The sequence below is a fragment of the Psammomys obesus genome, unplaced genomic scaffold, assembly GCF_907164565.1.
Source record: "Psammomys obesus unplaced genomic scaffold, mPsaObe1.curated_primary_1811, whole genome shotgun sequence".
Lineage (NCBI taxonomy): Eukaryota > Metazoa > Chordata > Mammalia > Rodentia > Muridae > Psammomys > Psammomys obesus.
In genome coordinates, this window is record NW_026596129.1 from 612,028 (window position 1) to 629,085 (window position 17,058).

Consider the following 17,058-nt stretch of genomic DNA (forward strand, 5'->3'; position numbering starts at 1 on the left):
TTCTTCTTCTTCTTCTTCTTCTTCTTCTTCTTCTTCTTCTTCTTCTTCTTCTTCTTCTTCTTCTTCTTCTTCTTCTTCTTCTTGCTTTTTTAAGACAGGGTTTCTCTGTGTAGTCTTGGTTGTCCCAGACTCACTCTGTAGACCAGGCTGGCCTCAAACTCACAGAGGTCCACCTGCCTCTGCCTCCCTGAGTGCTGGGATTACAGGTGTACACCATCCTCCACAGGCACTTTCAAACACACAAAAATCTAGTTACACACTGATTTCTTCGGACACACATCAACAAAATGATCAACACATCAAGCACATACATAGCCACATAAATACTCCCCACATACAGATCTTCAGCCACAAGTCCTTGGACACCTGCTCACAGGTACATCAACACACACATGGCTGATGGTACCCACAGGGGAGTTAATTGTGGCAACAAGTTGGTGCTGGAGAGGCAGCTGACAGGAAGGCACAAGCTAAGAGAAGGGAATGAAAGGGGATCTAGAGTCCCAACCAAGGTGGTCTCTTACAGGTTTCTCCTTCCATGGTGGAATTGCTTGTGTAGAGTGGGGAGGAGGAAAAGGGGGATAAGTCCCACTGGGGGTGGGATTGAGGGTGGGGCTAGGATCTGGGCCTCACTTAGATGTTAGTCATTAATGACCACCCCATCCACTCTCTTTCTCTCTCCTCCCCCACCTTCCCTCCTCCCTTCTCTCAGTGCCCCCCACTGTCAGCAGCTACCTCTGTAAACCAACCACCAGCCCCCCACCCCTTTCCCTCCAGCAGGAGGGTGAGTGGAATCTGGCCAGTTGTGCTGCACCGAGCTGCTGAGCTGACAGGAAGATGGTCCTGGCACTGTGGTATGTGTGGCCTCTCCTCCTCTGCAGCCCCTGCCTGCTCATACAGATTCCTGAAGAATGTGAGTAGCTGGAGGGAGCTTCAGCACATCCTACCGCTACTGTGCTGAGCTCTTTATCTTTTGCCTTTTCACTTTCTCTCTGTTTTTAGCCCTCATCCATTCTGTAGCATGGTTTTGGCAATAGGTACCCGGGACATTCTTTACCTTTAGAATGGTCAGGAAGAAAGTGAGGTGGGGTGGTGGCAGTGGTTGTGCTGTGGTGGTAGTGGTGGTGGCCGCACGTGTGTGTGTGTGTGTGTGTGTGTGTGTGTGTGTGTGTGCGCGCGCGCGCGCTGTGGACAGGGCATACATGCTTCCAGCACCACGGACAGCAGACCTAGAGCCAAAGACCTGACTCAATAGCCGTCTGAATTCTTTTGGTGTGGAATTATTTGGAGGCAATGGGGGAAGGGCTGGAACATGTGTTTGTGACGATTGGGGGATATCACAGGTAAGTGTGTGCCTATTGTGGAGTACAGCTGTACAGTGGGATTACGTTTTTGAGTTGGGCTGTGCATTTGTGTGTATAATGTGTGTACTTTGACTGACTAAATGGGTATTGTCGGATATGATTTAATTTCGTATTTCAGAAGTTTCTGAGTCACCCTAACTTATATAGAGGTCAGCAAGAGTTGTAGATACACTGCACTAAGTGGTTGTCATCTTGTAGGAAAGAGCATTTCAGAAAATACGAAATATGATGGTGTTTCTGCCTATTGAGTTACCAGGTTTTAATTCCCGTCCACTTTGCCATTTTTGTCTCTGATATGAAAAGAGAGAGAAACGCGGGGGGGGGGGGGGGGGGGGGGGAGAGACTGTGCCAAGAATGGGATAGGAGCAAAGAGAGGTGAGCTTGGGAGGCACTTGGCATCAGGATATAGCAAGCTTTGGAGGCAGTGAAGAGAGACTGGTGGCACAGAGATTGAGGCTACTCCCTTATACACTCGCATAGAGGTCTCATTTCTTATCTACCAGAGATGCTTAGGGACATTTAAGTATGCTGGAAATATGAGCTAGACACTTGTTCCAACTAGGTACAGAGATGTGAATGGAATGGGACACATCAACAGAAACACACACAGGTGATTTATCCTCAAAGGAGTGGTTACCTACACAAACATCAAGGAGCTGTCATCTATATAGACATGAGGGCTGTCTAGCACAACATTGTTCACTAAGATGCAAGCACACACAGACAAGTCTGCCTGTGTGCTCTATTAGGGCCCGGGCATATACACATATACCAGCAGATGCTGGATATGCACATTCCAGGACAGCCACACCTGTGCCAGACCCTCAATTTTGCACATTCATAGACACACAGTGGTCCTTCTTCCCTCTCTGCCTTTCACTTGCTTGTCCTAATCTGAAATGCCAAGGCCCTATGCCCTGCTGCCAGATGGGCTGGCTCATCTTGCCTGGGTGTGCCTCTTTGTGGTGGGGGCAGGGTGAATTTAGAAAAAAAAAATGGCAGTGAGGTCAGATAAGTAGGCCAGAGACCACAGCAGCTCTGAGGCTGCCCTGGGCAATGACTAACCCTTGGTGCTGACTCTGGTATGATGCAGCAGGCAGACATTCTGCCTCCCTATTGAGACCTGCCATCCGTCTCTCCTTGGACAGCCTCTCCAGGCCCCTTTGTCTCCCTTCTTGTTTCTTCCACTCAGTTGATTCCCCTCATCCTGTCACTGCTGTCATTCTCACTCTCAGATTGGCTCCGCCCCAGCTCATATACCTCTGTGTTGTTCCTAGGGAGTCCTTTTTTTCTCTTCTGGGAGCCTTATGCTAAAGCTGAACTCTGCAGAGACAAAGCTTTCAGAACCAACCCAGTGTTCCTATTCCTTCCCACTCCCCTACCTCCATCCCTCTGCTGCTCAGTTGAGTCCTGGAGATGGGGCAGCTCCTCGGCCCCAGGGAGCTTGGTGGTCTCCTGGGAGGAAGGAAGGAAAAAAGGAGAGCTGGCACAGGTCCTGAGGGCTATGGAGACTCAGATGCTAGCAGGACCTTTGGGAAGGCTTGAGGAGGAGGGGCGCCAGGCTCTGAAGGCTGGGCCTTCTTAATTGAAAACACTGAGCTACACTAATTGGATTAGGAGGGAAGTGGGCTGGAGCAGAGGAGGGTGACGGCAGCCGAGCTGTCTGCCTCCAAACCTTCCAGGGCATCTTGGGAGAAGAGGTTAGTCCGTAGTCCTTTTTCCAACATTGCCAGGGGCTACAAGAACACCCTTTACCAAAGGCAAAAGTTCTGTATTTCAAGGCCTACAAGTCCTGGGACTGTATCTGGTGAACATTGTGCCCTCCAGAGATTCTGTCCACTACCCCTGAATTTCCATAACCTTTCCACTTCTTTTTTCCATGGGAGTCTGCTCCAGTTTGTTTCTCCTCCTGCAATCAGGCCCTATTGGGACTGCTCTCAGCCTTTCTCTCCCTTCTCTCCCTTGCTGTCTGGATTGTCAGATAAAGGATACCATGGTAAGTTGGAGGAGTGGGAGTGTGTACTTGAAGGCCTCAAACAGAGGGAGGAAGAAGGGCCTTGGGCTGAGCCAGTACTAAAATAAAGTGGGTGTGGTTGGGGCTTTTTCTGGCTCAGGTCCCTTGTCCTTTAACTCAATTCAGAGACCCCTTTTGGCTTCTTCTCTCACCTGAGTTTAACATCTTTGCTCTCTCTCTGCTTCTGTTAGAATTTCTGTCACTCTTACGCTGTTTCTGTCTATTGCTGTTGCTTTGGTGCCATCTCTTCCCACTTGGAATTACTCTTCTTTTTTTGGAGTAGGGGTTAAAGACAGGGTTTCTCTGTGTAACCCTGGCTGTACTGGAACTCTGTACTCCAGGCTGGCCTCGAGCCCAGAGAACCATCTGCCTTTGTCTTCTGAGTGCTGGGATAAAAGGCGTGCACCATCACAGCCTGGCTAGAATTGCCCTTCTTGATTTCCCTGTTTTTTGTTGTCTCTCTTGACTTTTTGTTCTTTTATCTCTCTCATCCAAGTACTAACCAGGCCTACTTAGTTTCTGAGATCAGATGCATTCGGGGTAATATGGCCATAAACTATTCTCTGTCTTTATCTCTCTCTCTTTCTGTCTTTCTATCTCTGTCTCCTTTCACTAACTTCTATTGCTATCTTTTCTTTGTTGTCCCTCATGTGTCTATTTCTGACTCCTTGTATCTCTTAGCTTCTCTTTTTCCCCATATCCCCACTGGCCGTGGGGTTCCTAAGTGCCCTGCTATCCTCAGGATGAGACAGAGGTTGAGGCCATGGTATCTACCAGACATAAAATCCTCCCCCCCTTTTTAATTTTGTCTCTAGTGATGGAACCACCTGTCATCACAGAACAGTCTCCATGGCGCCTGGTTGTCTTCCCAACAGATGACATAAGCCTCAAATGTGAGGCCAGAGGCAGACCCCAAGTGGAGTAAGTGGCCCCTACCCTCTGAGCCTCTGTTGGTGATTGCTGACCTCAGCCTCTAGTCCTCAGGCCTCCCTGGGTCACCTAACTTCTGAGTTGTGACCCTGAGTTCCTACCCACTCTGGGCCTCCCCCCCTGTGGTTTTATGACTTTATGAATCCCCACCCCTATCTTGTTGCAGCATGTTTTGGGCGCTTAGACCTCTCATCAATGCTCTACCCACAGGTTCCGATGGACAAAAGATGGCGTCCACTTCAAACCCAAGGAAGAACTGGGTGTCGTGGTGCATGAAGCACCCTATTCTGGCTCCTTCACCATTGAAGGCAACAACAGCTTTGCCCAGAGGTTTCAGGGCATCTATCGCTGCTATGCCAGTAATAAGCTAGGAACTGCCATGTCACATGAGATCCAGCTCGTGGCTGAGGGTGCGAGGCACTGCAAAGCCAGGGAGGGCTTGGGGTACCTGAGAGGGTCCTTAGATCCTGGGAACTGGGTGGGGTTCTGACTGGCAACCACTATCATCTTAGCTGGTTGTGTGATGATTGAGGTACCTAGGTGCCCTGACAGCCCTCACCCCACTGTAGCTGTCTCCATTCCCCCTTCTCCTTTTCTCTAGTCATCTATCCCACTTTTTCTCCACTGAACTTCTGATCACCTCATTGCTTCTTCCCTCTTTCAGTCTTTCTTATTGCCTACCTTGTGATCACTGCTGGTGGGTTTAGGGCTGTGGACTGGCTGAATGGGTGGGTGACTGCTCCAGGGTCTACTTTGCCTTTCTCTGAGTCACTCCCTGCCTTGGGCTTTGTAGCTGCTATTTCTGCCTGGGTTTCCCTTTCACTTCTTAGCTCATCTCTGTCCATCACTGCCACTTACCTTCCCTTGGCTTTCCCACTTTGGTCTCTGTCACCTTCCACTCCTTCTGCATCTCTGACTTGGCTTCTCTACCCCTTTCATTCCTGGTTCCTGCTCTAGGGCTCTATCTTTATCTGTGTCACCCTTTCCTTGGGGTTTTTCCTCTACATTCCATCCTGCCTGAGCTTTCTGCCTTCTGAAACACTCTTCTCTCCCTTCCCTGTCCCTTCAGTTACCTTGGGAACCGTTGCCATGGTTTCCCGTGTCAAGATGATGGAAGGGTCTGTAGCTCCTGCATCCCTCCATCGCTCCCCTCCCCCATTGCTGCACCTCAGCCTCCCCTTACCATTCTTATCTTTTCCTCAGGGTGGGTGGGAGAGCTGAGAATCGTGGTGGATTAACCCTTCTTGGTCACTTGCCCTCCTGCTTACCATCTCTCTGCTGTGGGGCCTCCATCCTCACTGTGTACCTCAGAAACACCCAGAATTTTTGCCTCCCTCTATGTGAACTTCCACCTGGCCCCTTCTCACCCTTGTAAATCACCAAGACAGTTTCTCCCTTGTCTCCCCTTCTTCCTGTTTTGACCAAGATGAGAGTACCAGCTTCTGTTCTTTCCAGGTGCCCCCAAGTGGCCAAAGGAGACTGTAAAACCTGTGGAAGTAGAGGAAGGAGAGTCAGTAGTTCTGCCTTGCAATCCTCCACCCAGTGCAGCCCCGCTTAGGATCTACTGGATGAACAGCAGTGGGTGCCAGAAGGAGCTGCTGCCTGGGACATGGGGGTTGGAGGCTGGGGGCTTGGGAGGGGGTCTTTTCTGACAGATTCTTACCTTTATAACCTTGTCCCTTCTGCAGAGATTTTGCACATCAAACAAGATGAACGGGTGTCCATGGGCCAGAATGGAGACCTGTATTTTGCCAATGTGATTACGTCAGACAATCACTCAGACTACATTTGCAATGCCCACTTCCCCGGCACTCGGACAATCATTCAAAAGGAACCTATTGACCTCCGGGTCAAGCCCAGTGAGTCCCAGAAGCTTTGACAACCCTATCCCACTCTTTTATTTTTTACTTCCAGCCTGCTTCCCTCCCTCCCCCCCCAAAAAAAGGGGCACACAATCCCAAATGTCCTCTAAACTTTACCCACTGAGACTCCTTCCAAGGTGGTTAAGGCCAAGATGGATATTTTTTTTTTTTTTTTATACAGAGTCTTACTCTGTAGCCCTTGCTGGCCTGGATCTTGCTATGTAGATTAGAATGGTCTCAAACTCACAGAAATATGCCTGCTTCTGTTTCCCAGGTGCTGGAATTGGGATAATGTGTTAGCACATGTTCCTAGGACACACTTTAAAAATATATAGTTTCTCTCTGTAGACCAGGCTGGCCTTAAACTCATGATTCTTTTGCCTCCTCAAATTCATGAATGGATACTAATATTATAGGTGTGGCCACTATACCCATCAGGCATCTTTTCTTTTTTCTGGAACCTAGGGCCTCTTGAATGTTAAGCAAACTTTCTACCACTGAACCATACTGCAACAATTCTTTTTAACAGAGCCAGCAGAGGCCTAGTGCTCCACTGGGGTGGGTGAGTCCTTCAAGTCTGGTAACTCACTCTCTTTCTTCTGGTAGCCAACAGCATGATTGACCGGAAGCCACGCCTGCTCTTTCCCACAAACTCCAGTAGCCGCCTAGTAGCCTTGCAGGGACAGCCATTGATCCTGGAGTGCATTGCTGAGGGATTGTGAGTGTGGGTTTCTAGGATGGAGGGTTGGTGCTGGATGACCCGAGCAGGTGTAGGCCTCAGGACTAAGAGGTTTTGTCTTGCCCATCTCTTCTCCCTTGGCACCATGACCCTGGGCAGCCCTACACCCACTATCAAGTGGCTGCACCCCAGTGACCCTATGCCAACAGACCGTGTTATCTACCAAAACCACAACAAGACCCTGCAGCTGCTCAATGTGGGTGAGGAGGATGATGGCGAGTATACCTGCATTGCTGAGAACTCACTGGGCAGTGCCCGGCATGCCTACTATGTCACTGTGGAAGGTATGGGTCTGGTACACCCTTTCCTAGCACGGGCTCCTCAGAATGGCTTTCAGGGCCGATGGCCTGCACTTTCCACTCTCACGGGAGAAAGCAGGGCCTACACTTAGGGCCAGAAAAAGCTTTAGGCTCAGGCTCCTTTTCCCTTCTGCTCAGCTGCCCCATATTGGCTGCAGAAGCCCCAGAGCCATTTGTACGGACCAGGAGAGACTGCCCGCCTAGACTGCCAAGTTCAGGGCAGGCCCCAGCCAGAGATCACCTGGAGAATCAACGGATTGCCTGTGGAGAGTAAGCAGGGCTTCAGCAGTGGTTGGGTGTGTAGGGAGTACAAGAAAACATCAAGGGAGGAAGGGGAGGGTGAGGAGGGCTCTCATCCCAGGTCAATGTCCTGACCTGGGCCTTTGGACCCTGCCTGTTGCACACAGAGGTGAACAAGGATCAGAAGTACCGGATTGAGCAGGGGTCTTTGATCCTGAGTAATGTGCAACCAAGTGACACAATGGTGACCCAGTGTGAGGCCCGCAACCAGCATGGGCTCCTACTAGCCAACGCCTACATCCATGTTGTCCGTGAGTGCAGTGCCAACAGGCTGTGTGGCCTTATCTTCTTCCTGCCTTCCTTCCCTCAGTCCCTTCTTCCCTCCCATCAATCTGTTCATTCTTGCCTCATCACTCCCAGTCTGTCCCTCCAGTCCACCAAAACTACTCAGCCATCAGCTGATGGGAGCATAGCTTCTTGGGGCTGCCTTGCTCCTTTCTAAGGCCTTCACCTGTCTCTCCTTCATCCTCACAATAGTTGGGAATGGGAGCTGTAGGATGAGCAGGATCTTGTCATCATGCTGGAGCAGAGGTGTCCCTGCTGGGCTGGGAAGGCTCTGGGGAAGATACTGCATGCTCTTTGAGCATCCAATAATTGATAGAATCCTGGTGGCTGAAGTAATACAAGGCTAAGAGGACCATGTAACCAAGGAGATGGACAGCCTGGAACAGGGTCTGTGTGTGCTATATGGGGAGTCACTGGCTTCTCCCATACTTGGGACCTCTAGACCTTCTCTTGTCTCCTGAGACTATTCTTCCCCTAGAGCTGCCAGCCAAGATCCTAACGAAAGACAATCAGACATACGTGGCAGTTGAGGGCAGCACTGCTTACTTGCTGTGCAAAGCCTTTGGAGCCCCCGTTCCCAGTGTCCAATGGTGAGTGCCCATACTATAGAAGCTTCTATGCCATTTTCTTGTCTAAAGATCCTAGGAGGGCAGGGAGGCAAAACTGGTTAGTCCAAGCCAGGCCCTCTGCTTGCTCTAGGCTGGATGAGGAAGGAACCACGGTGCTTCAGGATGAACGATTTTTCCCCTATGCCAATGGAACCCTGGGTATCAGAGACCTCCAGGCCAATGACACTGGACGCTATTTCTGCCAGGCTGCCAATGACCAGAACAATGTGACCATTTTGGCTAACCTACAGGTTAAAGGTTAGATGATGCTCACATATGATTGTCAGACCTCGTGGGAGGTAGGGTTGAAGTCTGTGCAGAACATAAAAGTGACCTCCTGTTCCCTTTGCTCCCCTCAGAAGCAACTCAGATCACACAGGGGCCCCAGAGCACAATTGAGAAGAAAGGTGCAAGGGTGACGTTCACGTGCCAGGCGTCCTTTGATCCCTCTTTACGGGCCAGAATCGCTTGGCGTGGAAATGGGAGAGACCTCCAGGAACGTGGGGACAGTGACAAGTGAGGGCCCCCATCCCTAAACTCCACTAGGTAGAAGGGAGCAGGGTGGGAAAAACTGGAGTTGAGCCTCCTAACTCAGGAGTAGTATCCAGGCAGAAGGCACTCTTGCTCAGATGGGGAAGTCCATGGTGGGACAAGGGATCAAGATCAGGAATGGCAGGAAAGTGGTGCATCTGCCATTACAAGGGGCATGTATGCCACCACCTCTAGGTATTTCATAGACGATGGGCAACTGGTCATCCAGAATCTGGACTACAGTGACCAGGGCAACTACAGCTGTGTGGCCAGCACTGAACTGGATGAGGTGGAGAGCAGGGCACAGCTCTTAGTGGTGGGTAAGTCCTAATACAGTGTTAGGTACATAGGTACCTATCTTCTGGCCCACCATGCCCAGGCCTCTGTTGCTGGACATTCTAAGTTGGGGGTGGGAGCATGTGGAATGCACTTGAGGAGCCGAGAGAATCCACCTTTCATGAGAACCCACCTTCTGTGGCCCTCAGGGAGCCCTGGGCCAGTGCCTCACCTGGAGCTGTCCGACCGTCACCTGTTGAAGCAGAGCCAGGTTCATTTGTCTTGGAGCCCTGCTGAAGACCACAACTCTCCCATTGAGAGTAAGAGACCTGAGCGTGGCATCCCCGACACTACTCCTGCCAGCTCTCCCTCTTATTGGGATTCTCCTCTCTCCCAGAACAATGGATGGCCTGCCTCACTGAGGCACATGCTTGTTTTCTAGGGGGCTTATGTTTCTTTATAGCACCCACCTCCCATTACCCTCCTCACTAACCTACGTAGCTACATGCTCATACTCCACTGTGTATTTGCTCCTTGGCAGAGTATGACATTGAATTTGAGGACAAGGAAATGGCTCCTGAGAAATGGTACAGTCTGGGCAAGGTGCCAGGAAATCAGACCTCCACTACCCTCAAGCTGTCCCCTTATGTCCACTATACATTTCGGGTCACTGCCATCAACAAATATGGCTCTGGGGAACCTAGCCCTGTCTCTGAGACTGTGGTCACACCTGAAGCAGGTAAGCCAAGGCAACACCCTCTTCCAGATCACCTGGAAGGGGTGCCAGTCACTGGGCTCCAAGTTCTGTGGGGAGGGTCTAGAGAGGTGCTGTACTAATGCTCCCTGATTTCAGAGTTCAAGGGGCAACAGGGAGGGCTGTGTTGCACTCTTGGGGCTGCTAGCTTGTTGCTTCAGGGACCAGAAGAGGCCATTTGTTCCTTGTCCCTGCTGCATCACCGATAGGTTGACACATTATTTTCTAGCCCCAGAGAAGAACCCTGTGGATGTGAGAGGGGAAGGGAATGAGACAAACAATATGGTCATCACATGGAAGGTAAGTGTCTCTACCCTGATTTGCTTTATGGACATGAAGCCAGGACCCAGCTATTTGCTGTCTTTTGGCTTGTGCTAAAGAGGAAGCCAATGCTTGGGGACTATCTGGGCTGGAGACAAGGCACAGAAGATGGGAGCTCTTGGCCAATAAGCTTTTCCACTGGCCTCCTCCAGCCCCTTCGGTGGATGGATTGGAATGCCCCCCCAGATTCAGTACCGTGTGCAATGGCGCCCACAAGGCAAGCAGGAGACCTGGAAGGAACAGACTGTGAGCGACCCCTTCCTGGTGGTATCTAACACTTCCACCTTTGTGCCTTATGAGATCAAAGTCCAAGCAGTGAACAACCAGGGCAAGGGCCCTGAGCCCCAGGTCACCATTGGCTACTCGGGGGAAGACTGTGAGTATTGGAGTGGGCCTGGCTCACATCCCAGGCTTGGGGGCTGGGGGCTGGAATCCTTATGCATGTCAGCCTGTGCACATGTGTATTTTACTACCCACTTGCCATTGCCAGCTCCCACCTCTAAGTGCATCAGTGTACAATTCTTACAAGCAAGGACGTGATTTCCCATAGATATTGTGATGTATATTATAATTCTGCCCAACTCAAATTGCTGCATTTCTGCTGTTAGCAGAAATAGCAGCCACTCTTCCAGTTGAGTGAACCAACACTATCTTGGACAACACTTCCACTCTCTGGTCCAAGGAGTATCTGGTATAGGCTAAGTAACCCTCGTCAGAAAATTCCAGTTCTGAGATGTTCCAGAAACTGAAATATGGCACCCAAGTGGGAAATTCCACACTTGACTTTTTGTGTTGGATCAGTGAAAATACAAGCTTGCTAAAAATAGTGTAGTATATATAGGGCTGGGATGTAGCTCATTTGGTAGATTGCTTGCTTAGCATACATGAAGGCTGGATTAGATTCCCCAGCACTGTATGAGTCAAGCATGGCGATGCACATGTGTAATCCCAGAACACAGGAGGTGGTGGCACCGGGACTGGAAGTTCAAGGCCATCCTCAGAATTTGAGGCCAGCCTGGGCTCCACGAGACAGTCTCTAAATACGTATGTATGCATGTATGTATGTATTATGTATGAAGTTAGGTGTGTCATCCCAGAGGCTGAGAGAAACCCTGTAGATTTAGACTTAGAACTTATCCTCAAGACATCTTATTATGCATATGCAAACATTTCAAAACATAAAGGAATCCAACCCACTTCAGTCCCAGCATGCCAGCTAAGAGCTAGTTACCAGATCAAGTCTCCATGCCTTATGAGCTTCCTTGAATCTGGAGCATCACCAAACAATAATTTTGAGCACCCAGTCATGATCTTTTGTGTGTGATCTCTCTGTGTAAGTTAATGCTTTCTTCTTAAGGGCCCCATTCCTTACTGAATAGCCCTTTGTGTAGCATGCAGCTCACTTTCCTGTGGGAAGAAGTCTGGCCTGCTGGCTCAGGTGAGGCTTGTGGCTTCTCCAAATAACTGGCTGTCTTCAGACCCCCAGGTAAGCCCTGAGCTGGAAGACATCACAATCTTCAACTCGAGCACTGTGCTGGTCAGGTGGAGGCCTGTGGACTTGGACCAGGTTAAGGGCCATCTCAGGGGATACAATGTAAGGACACAGGATATGGAGAGCACTAAAGAGGAATGCGATGGAACTGAGGGTGGGGAGGCTGTTTTCTATGAGCAGCTCTCCTGGAAGTTCTTGGGTTGGAGGAAAAGGGTCTATGAGAAGGATGGTGAGGAACATGTGCTAGAGGTCTTGTTAGATGGCTTCTGCCCTTATGAGGTCTGTTGGTACTCTGTACAGGTAACATACTGGTGGAAGGGCAGTCAGAGGAAGCACAGCAAGAGGCATGTCCACAAAAGCCACATTGTGGTACCTGCCAACACCACCAGTGCCATCCTCAGTGGCTTGCGTCCTTACAGCTCTTACCATGTGGAGGTGCAGGCCTTTAATGGGCGGGGTTTGGGGCCTGCAAGTGAGTGGACCTTCAGTACCCCAGAGGGAGGTGAGTCTTCTGCCCCACCCTATACCTACATCCCTTGCCCCTTCTCTTTGGACTCCGGTGAAGACCTTCTACCTTTCTATGTTTCCACAGTTCCTGGCCACCCTGAGGCATTACATCTGGAGTGCCAGTCAGACACTAGCCTGCAGCTACACTGGCAGCCACCACTCAGCCACAATGGAGTACTCACTGGCTACCTGCTCTCTTACCACCCCTGTGCGTGCACTGTTCCTGGTGTGGAGGCTGGGAGACTTAGAAAGACTCCTACCTGATGACTGAAGCCAGCCTTTTACTTCTTTCTACAGTGGACGGGGAAAGCAAGGAGCAGTTGTTCTTCAACCTTTCAGACCCAGAGCTCCGCGCCCATAATCTCACCAACCTCAATCCTGATCTACAGTACCGCTTCCAGCTTCAGGCCACCACCCAGCAGGGCCCTGGAGAGGCCATTGTGCGTGAAGGAGGCACCATGGCTCTGTTTGGTGAGCTGGAGTAGGGGTTTTGGTGGTATTAGTCTTGACTGTTCCCCTCGGCTTGACCAGGAGAGGTGGTTGACTGAGAGGCTAAGCTCAGAAGGGTGGGTCTTTGAAGGGCCTTCTTGTTCCCCTTTGCTCTTACATTCTCCAGGCAAGCCAGATTTTGGCAACATCTCAGCGACAGCAGGTGAAAACTACAGCGTGGTCTCCTGGGTCCCTCGGGAGGGCCAGTGCAATTTCAGGTTCCACATCTTGTTCAAAGCCTTGCCAGGTGAGTGCAGAGATATCCCTAGGGCAATGAGCTAAGGCTCTGTCCCCTGCCTCTAAGGTTTCCCCAGTCTTCCTGCTGAGTCCCCCTGCCACCGTACCTCATCTGTGCAGAAGGGAAAGTGACCCCTGATCACCAACCTCAACCTCAGTACGTCAGCTACAATCAGAGCTCCTACACACAGTGGGACCTACAGCCTGACACCAAGTACGAGATCCATCTGATGAAGGAGAAGGTCATCCTGCACCATCTGGCCGTGAAGACTAATGGCACTGGTGAGGCACTGGGACCACTATCCTCCACCAGGGAATCCTGGGCACCACTGCTGGGTTTGCTGCATGCAGCCCTTAGCAGCCTTGAACCACTGCACAGCTCCTTTGCCTCCCAGAAATCTGGATGTGCTTTGTCGGTGTGCCTTTCCCTACATGGTCTACAGAGGGCTCTCTTCCCTCTCTCCTTCTCATCTGCTACTGTGGTACCTCCTGGCCACAAAGGCCCTACCCCCACTCCTTGTAGCTTCAAATGAGTCCTGAGCAACCTGTCTTAACTCAGAGGCTGGTGTTCAGGCTTAGGAATGTAGTGTGTCCCTTGGCAACACAGCTCATTCCAGGGCCTGGGCTTTGTTTCCTTCCTGCTCTGTGCTTTCAGGCCCCGTGCGAGTTTCTACTACAGGTAGCTTCGCCTCCGAGGGCTGGTTCATTGCCTTTGTCAGTGCTATCATTCTCTTGCTCCTCATCCTGCTCATCCTTTGCTTCATCAAACGCAGCAAAGGTGGCAAGTACTCAGGTAACTCTGGAAAATCTGCAGGCTTGGAAATAGGGTACTACAATTGAGAGTAGAGAAAAGCCGCCTTGCTCTAAGGGCCCAAGCTTGGCAGTTGCATGACAAGCATAGTCATAGAGGTGGGGTGCATGCCAGAGGCCAAAAACCACCCATCTTGGGGCCACAGAGCCTACGCCAGTGGGGGGCCCACATCGGTTGGGTGGGTCATTCTCAAGTCTTCTAAGTACTGGTCAAGACAGTGTTGGGGGCTCTCAGCACAAAGGGACCCATAATCTGGGGGTGGGCAAGAAAGTTCACTCTGGTATGTCTATAGTGAAGGACAAGGAGGATACTCAGGTAGACTCTGAAGCCCGGCCCATGAAAGATGAGACCTTCGGCGAGTACAGGTGAGCAGGGGCAGAAGTAGGGGTTGGCCCACCTCTGTTTGACCTTTTCTTCTTACTCAACTCCTCTCTCTTTTCTGTGCTTCGGGGTGACTTCAGGTCCCTGGAGAGGTAAGGTGGGACAGAAGGGATGTCCAGTTAGAGCCCGGGGACTGGGGAGGGACCCCCACTTTTCCTTTGGCGATCCATCAGTTACCCTTTTATGGAGAAGCCAACATGTCCACTTATTCTGGTATTAAAACTCTGGTTGCAGCCGGGTGTGGTGGTATAATATATACACCTTTAATCCCAGCACTCAGGGAGGCAGAGGCAGATGGATCTCTGTGAGTTCAAGGCCAGCCTGGTCTACAAAGTGAGTCCAGGACAGCTAAGGTTACACAGCGAAACCTTGTCACAAAAACAAAACAAAACAAAACAAAAAAACAATAGAGGGAAACAGAGAGAGAGAGAGAGAGAGAGACAGAGAGACTCTAGTTTCTGGGCTGCCTGTCACTCTCCTGGCTGCCTTTAACCCTCAAAAGAAGCTCCAGCAGTAGTCAAAGCCCTGTGGTGTTATGTATCTAGCCTGACTTCCCAGAGGTGTGTCAAGATGAGTTCCAAAATATCCTGTGGGGACAGGCAAATAAAATAGGGCAAGGACCCACAAGGGTGAACTGCTGGGGTGTCCTAACCAGGCCCTGCAGTACCTACTGACACCTCATCTTCTCTCCATACAGTGACAATGAAGAGAAAGCTTTCGGCAGCAGCCAGCCATCTCTCAATGGAGACATCAAACCCCTAGGTAGTGATGACAGCCTGGCTGATTACGGGGGCAGTGTGGACGTCCAGTTCAATGAGGATGGCTCTTTCATCGGCCAGTACAGTGGCAAGAAAGAGAAGGAGGCAGCAGGAGGCAATGACAGCTCAGGGGCCACTTCTCCTATCAATCCTGCAGTAGCCCTAGAATAGTGAGGTCCAGCCTGGTGAGGCAGGCCAAGCTGGGCCTGGGGCCAGAGGTTCAGGAGAGCCAGGGCCCAAGATACCTGGCCAATGCGCCATGCCACTGACCTGCTGACTTTGGGATCGAGGCCATTCCCTCTCTCCACAGCTCATAGAAGACTTAACTGGAGCAAAGGAGAGGAACTGTGGCTTCGAGGCTCCTTCTTACCACCCGCTACCCTCTTTATTGCCAAAACCCAGCTGCACCCTTTCCTGGGCATACACTGCTTTGCCCCAGCTCGGGGCAGTTCACTCCCATATCAGGGATCTTAAGGTGCTGCCTTGCAGACCCATTTAGACAGAGAGGCCATAGTTTAGGGGAGAGGACAAAGCAATGTCCTCTGAAATGTCTCTGAAATTGTGTCCTTCTCACTCTCTGACTGGGAACAGACATGGTGGAGTCTCCTCAGGACTAGGTTGGCACCTCTTCTTTCTCCAGCCACTCGATGGCTAGCCTGACTGGGGACAGAACTCTGTCCCCATCATCTGCTCCCTTTTCTTTGCGATTTTTGCTCTAATCAGGATGAGGACCTGAACAAGCTGGCCCCTTATGTAGAAGAGGCCAAGTCGCTTGCCCCACTTAGTAAACTGGGTTCATACCCTTCTCCTGTTGCTATTCCACCTTTCAATAGCTGCATACACAAATGTGTGCACACATACCCACACACACAGAATCACTCATATTGGCTTTGGTACCCACAAGACAACATCAAAGTGGCTTCTGTCACTGCTGCAGCTAGGCACACCTCTTCCTACTGGCACTGTCTGGGCTTCTCCCTGCTGCCACCATACCCCAGGACCCCTTAGCAGCCTGCCCCTAGTTCTCATCCTCAGCTCTTTCCCTGTCCCCCACGTTAAGAATGTAAATACACCGTGACTTTGAAAGTTTGTGCCCTTGACCTTTCCCCATATGCCACTAGTGTGTAGGCAGATGTCGAAGTCTCTAGGTGGTTTCTCCATTTTATAGCAGTTAGCTTTGTTGATCCCACTCCAGGAAAAAAAATAAAAGTCAACAAAAAAAAAAAAAAAAAAATATAGAAAAAAAAAAAACAACAAAGATTGGTTTTCTAAGCACTGCTGTGCTCCTGCCCAGCAGCTGTGGCCTCCCTGTATGCCTTTGCTTGGTCTGTTGATGAGCCCTCTACAAAAAAACAAAAGCATATATATATATATATATATATATATATATATATATATATGTACATAATATCAAAATTATAACAGGTAAATAAAAACCTGGAAATAAAGAGACCCTTTCATCATTTTACTGAGTGAGCTCTTCCTCCCCTATACCTGTCTCATGCTATGGAAGCTCTGTCTGTGGACAGGGGGTGCCCCAAGGTCTGTGGTCAGCCCTGTCCCACAGCCCCAATCCAGCTTTCCCTGTTCCTTCCCTGAGTTTGAGCATTCCACCTAACTATGAGAGCTAAAAGGAGACCCTTGGGTGCTATTATCACACTGTAGGCCTTAGGGTCTCCTTTCTACTGATGGACTCAATTTTAAGTTTTAGCTCTTGGCCTCTCAATTTTTTGCTCTCATTGTTAGGAGCCCTCCCCCATTCCTGAAGGAGGTAAACACCACCTGAAGGGGCAGAGTGTGGCTGAAGACCCTGAAGTCTTGGAGCCCTCAGTCTGCAGCCTTCTGTCCCACACCTGGAAACCTCTTTTCACCTAACAGGACACAGCAACTAAAGCTACCTGCAGGTGTCCACTTGTCACCCAGGGTTCAGATACACCAGCATGTTATATCTGGTGTAGTCATCCTATCCCTGGAGTTTCCTATCCCTGGAGTTTCCAGGGACCTAAACCAATGGAAAAACAACATAAAGGTCACTTGTACACACAGGAGTTCATTTGGTGCAAGCTGGCTTGGAACTCACAACCAAGGCTGCCCTTGAAT

At 50.4% G+C, this 17,058-nt stretch overlaps 1 protein-coding gene across 1 annotated transcript in view; it reads left to right on the forward strand.

The window, feature by feature from the left end:
- The window catches only part of L1cam (L1 cell adhesion molecule), a 26,001-nt gene extending 9,809 nt beyond the window's left edge, over positions 1-16,192 (forward strand). The window contains 29 exon segments of the mRNA XM_055591822.1: positions 713-913; positions 3,346-3,360; positions 4,194-4,299; positions 4,519-4,718; positions 5,764-5,886; positions 5,997-6,167; positions 6,777-6,888; positions 7,009-7,193; positions 7,347-7,478; positions 7,616-7,759; positions 8,272-8,383; positions 8,493-8,659; positions 8,761-8,917; positions 9,128-9,252; positions 9,418-9,528; positions 9,750-9,947; positions 10,192-10,262; positions 10,436-10,462; positions 10,464-10,659; positions 11,762-11,877; positions 12,076-12,277; positions 12,368-12,490; positions 12,580-12,753; positions 12,899-13,018; positions 13,129-13,290; positions 13,664-13,801; positions 14,112-14,184; positions 14,281-14,292; positions 14,898-16,192. Of these exon segments, the coding sequence (XP_055447797.1) occupies positions 838-913; positions 3,346-3,360; positions 4,194-4,299; positions 4,519-4,718; positions 5,764-5,886; positions 5,997-6,167; positions 6,777-6,888; positions 7,009-7,193; positions 7,347-7,478; positions 7,616-7,759; positions 8,272-8,383; positions 8,493-8,659; positions 8,761-8,917; positions 9,128-9,252; positions 9,418-9,528; positions 9,750-9,947; positions 10,192-10,262; positions 10,436-10,462; positions 10,464-10,659; positions 11,762-11,877; positions 12,076-12,277; positions 12,368-12,490; positions 12,580-12,753; positions 12,899-13,018; positions 13,129-13,290; positions 13,664-13,801; positions 14,112-14,184; positions 14,281-14,292; positions 14,898-15,129 (3,780 nt within the window). The 5' untranslated portion in view covers positions 713-837 and the 3' untranslated portion in view covers positions 15,130-16,192.
- Positions 16,193-17,058: the final 866 nt, after the last annotated feature.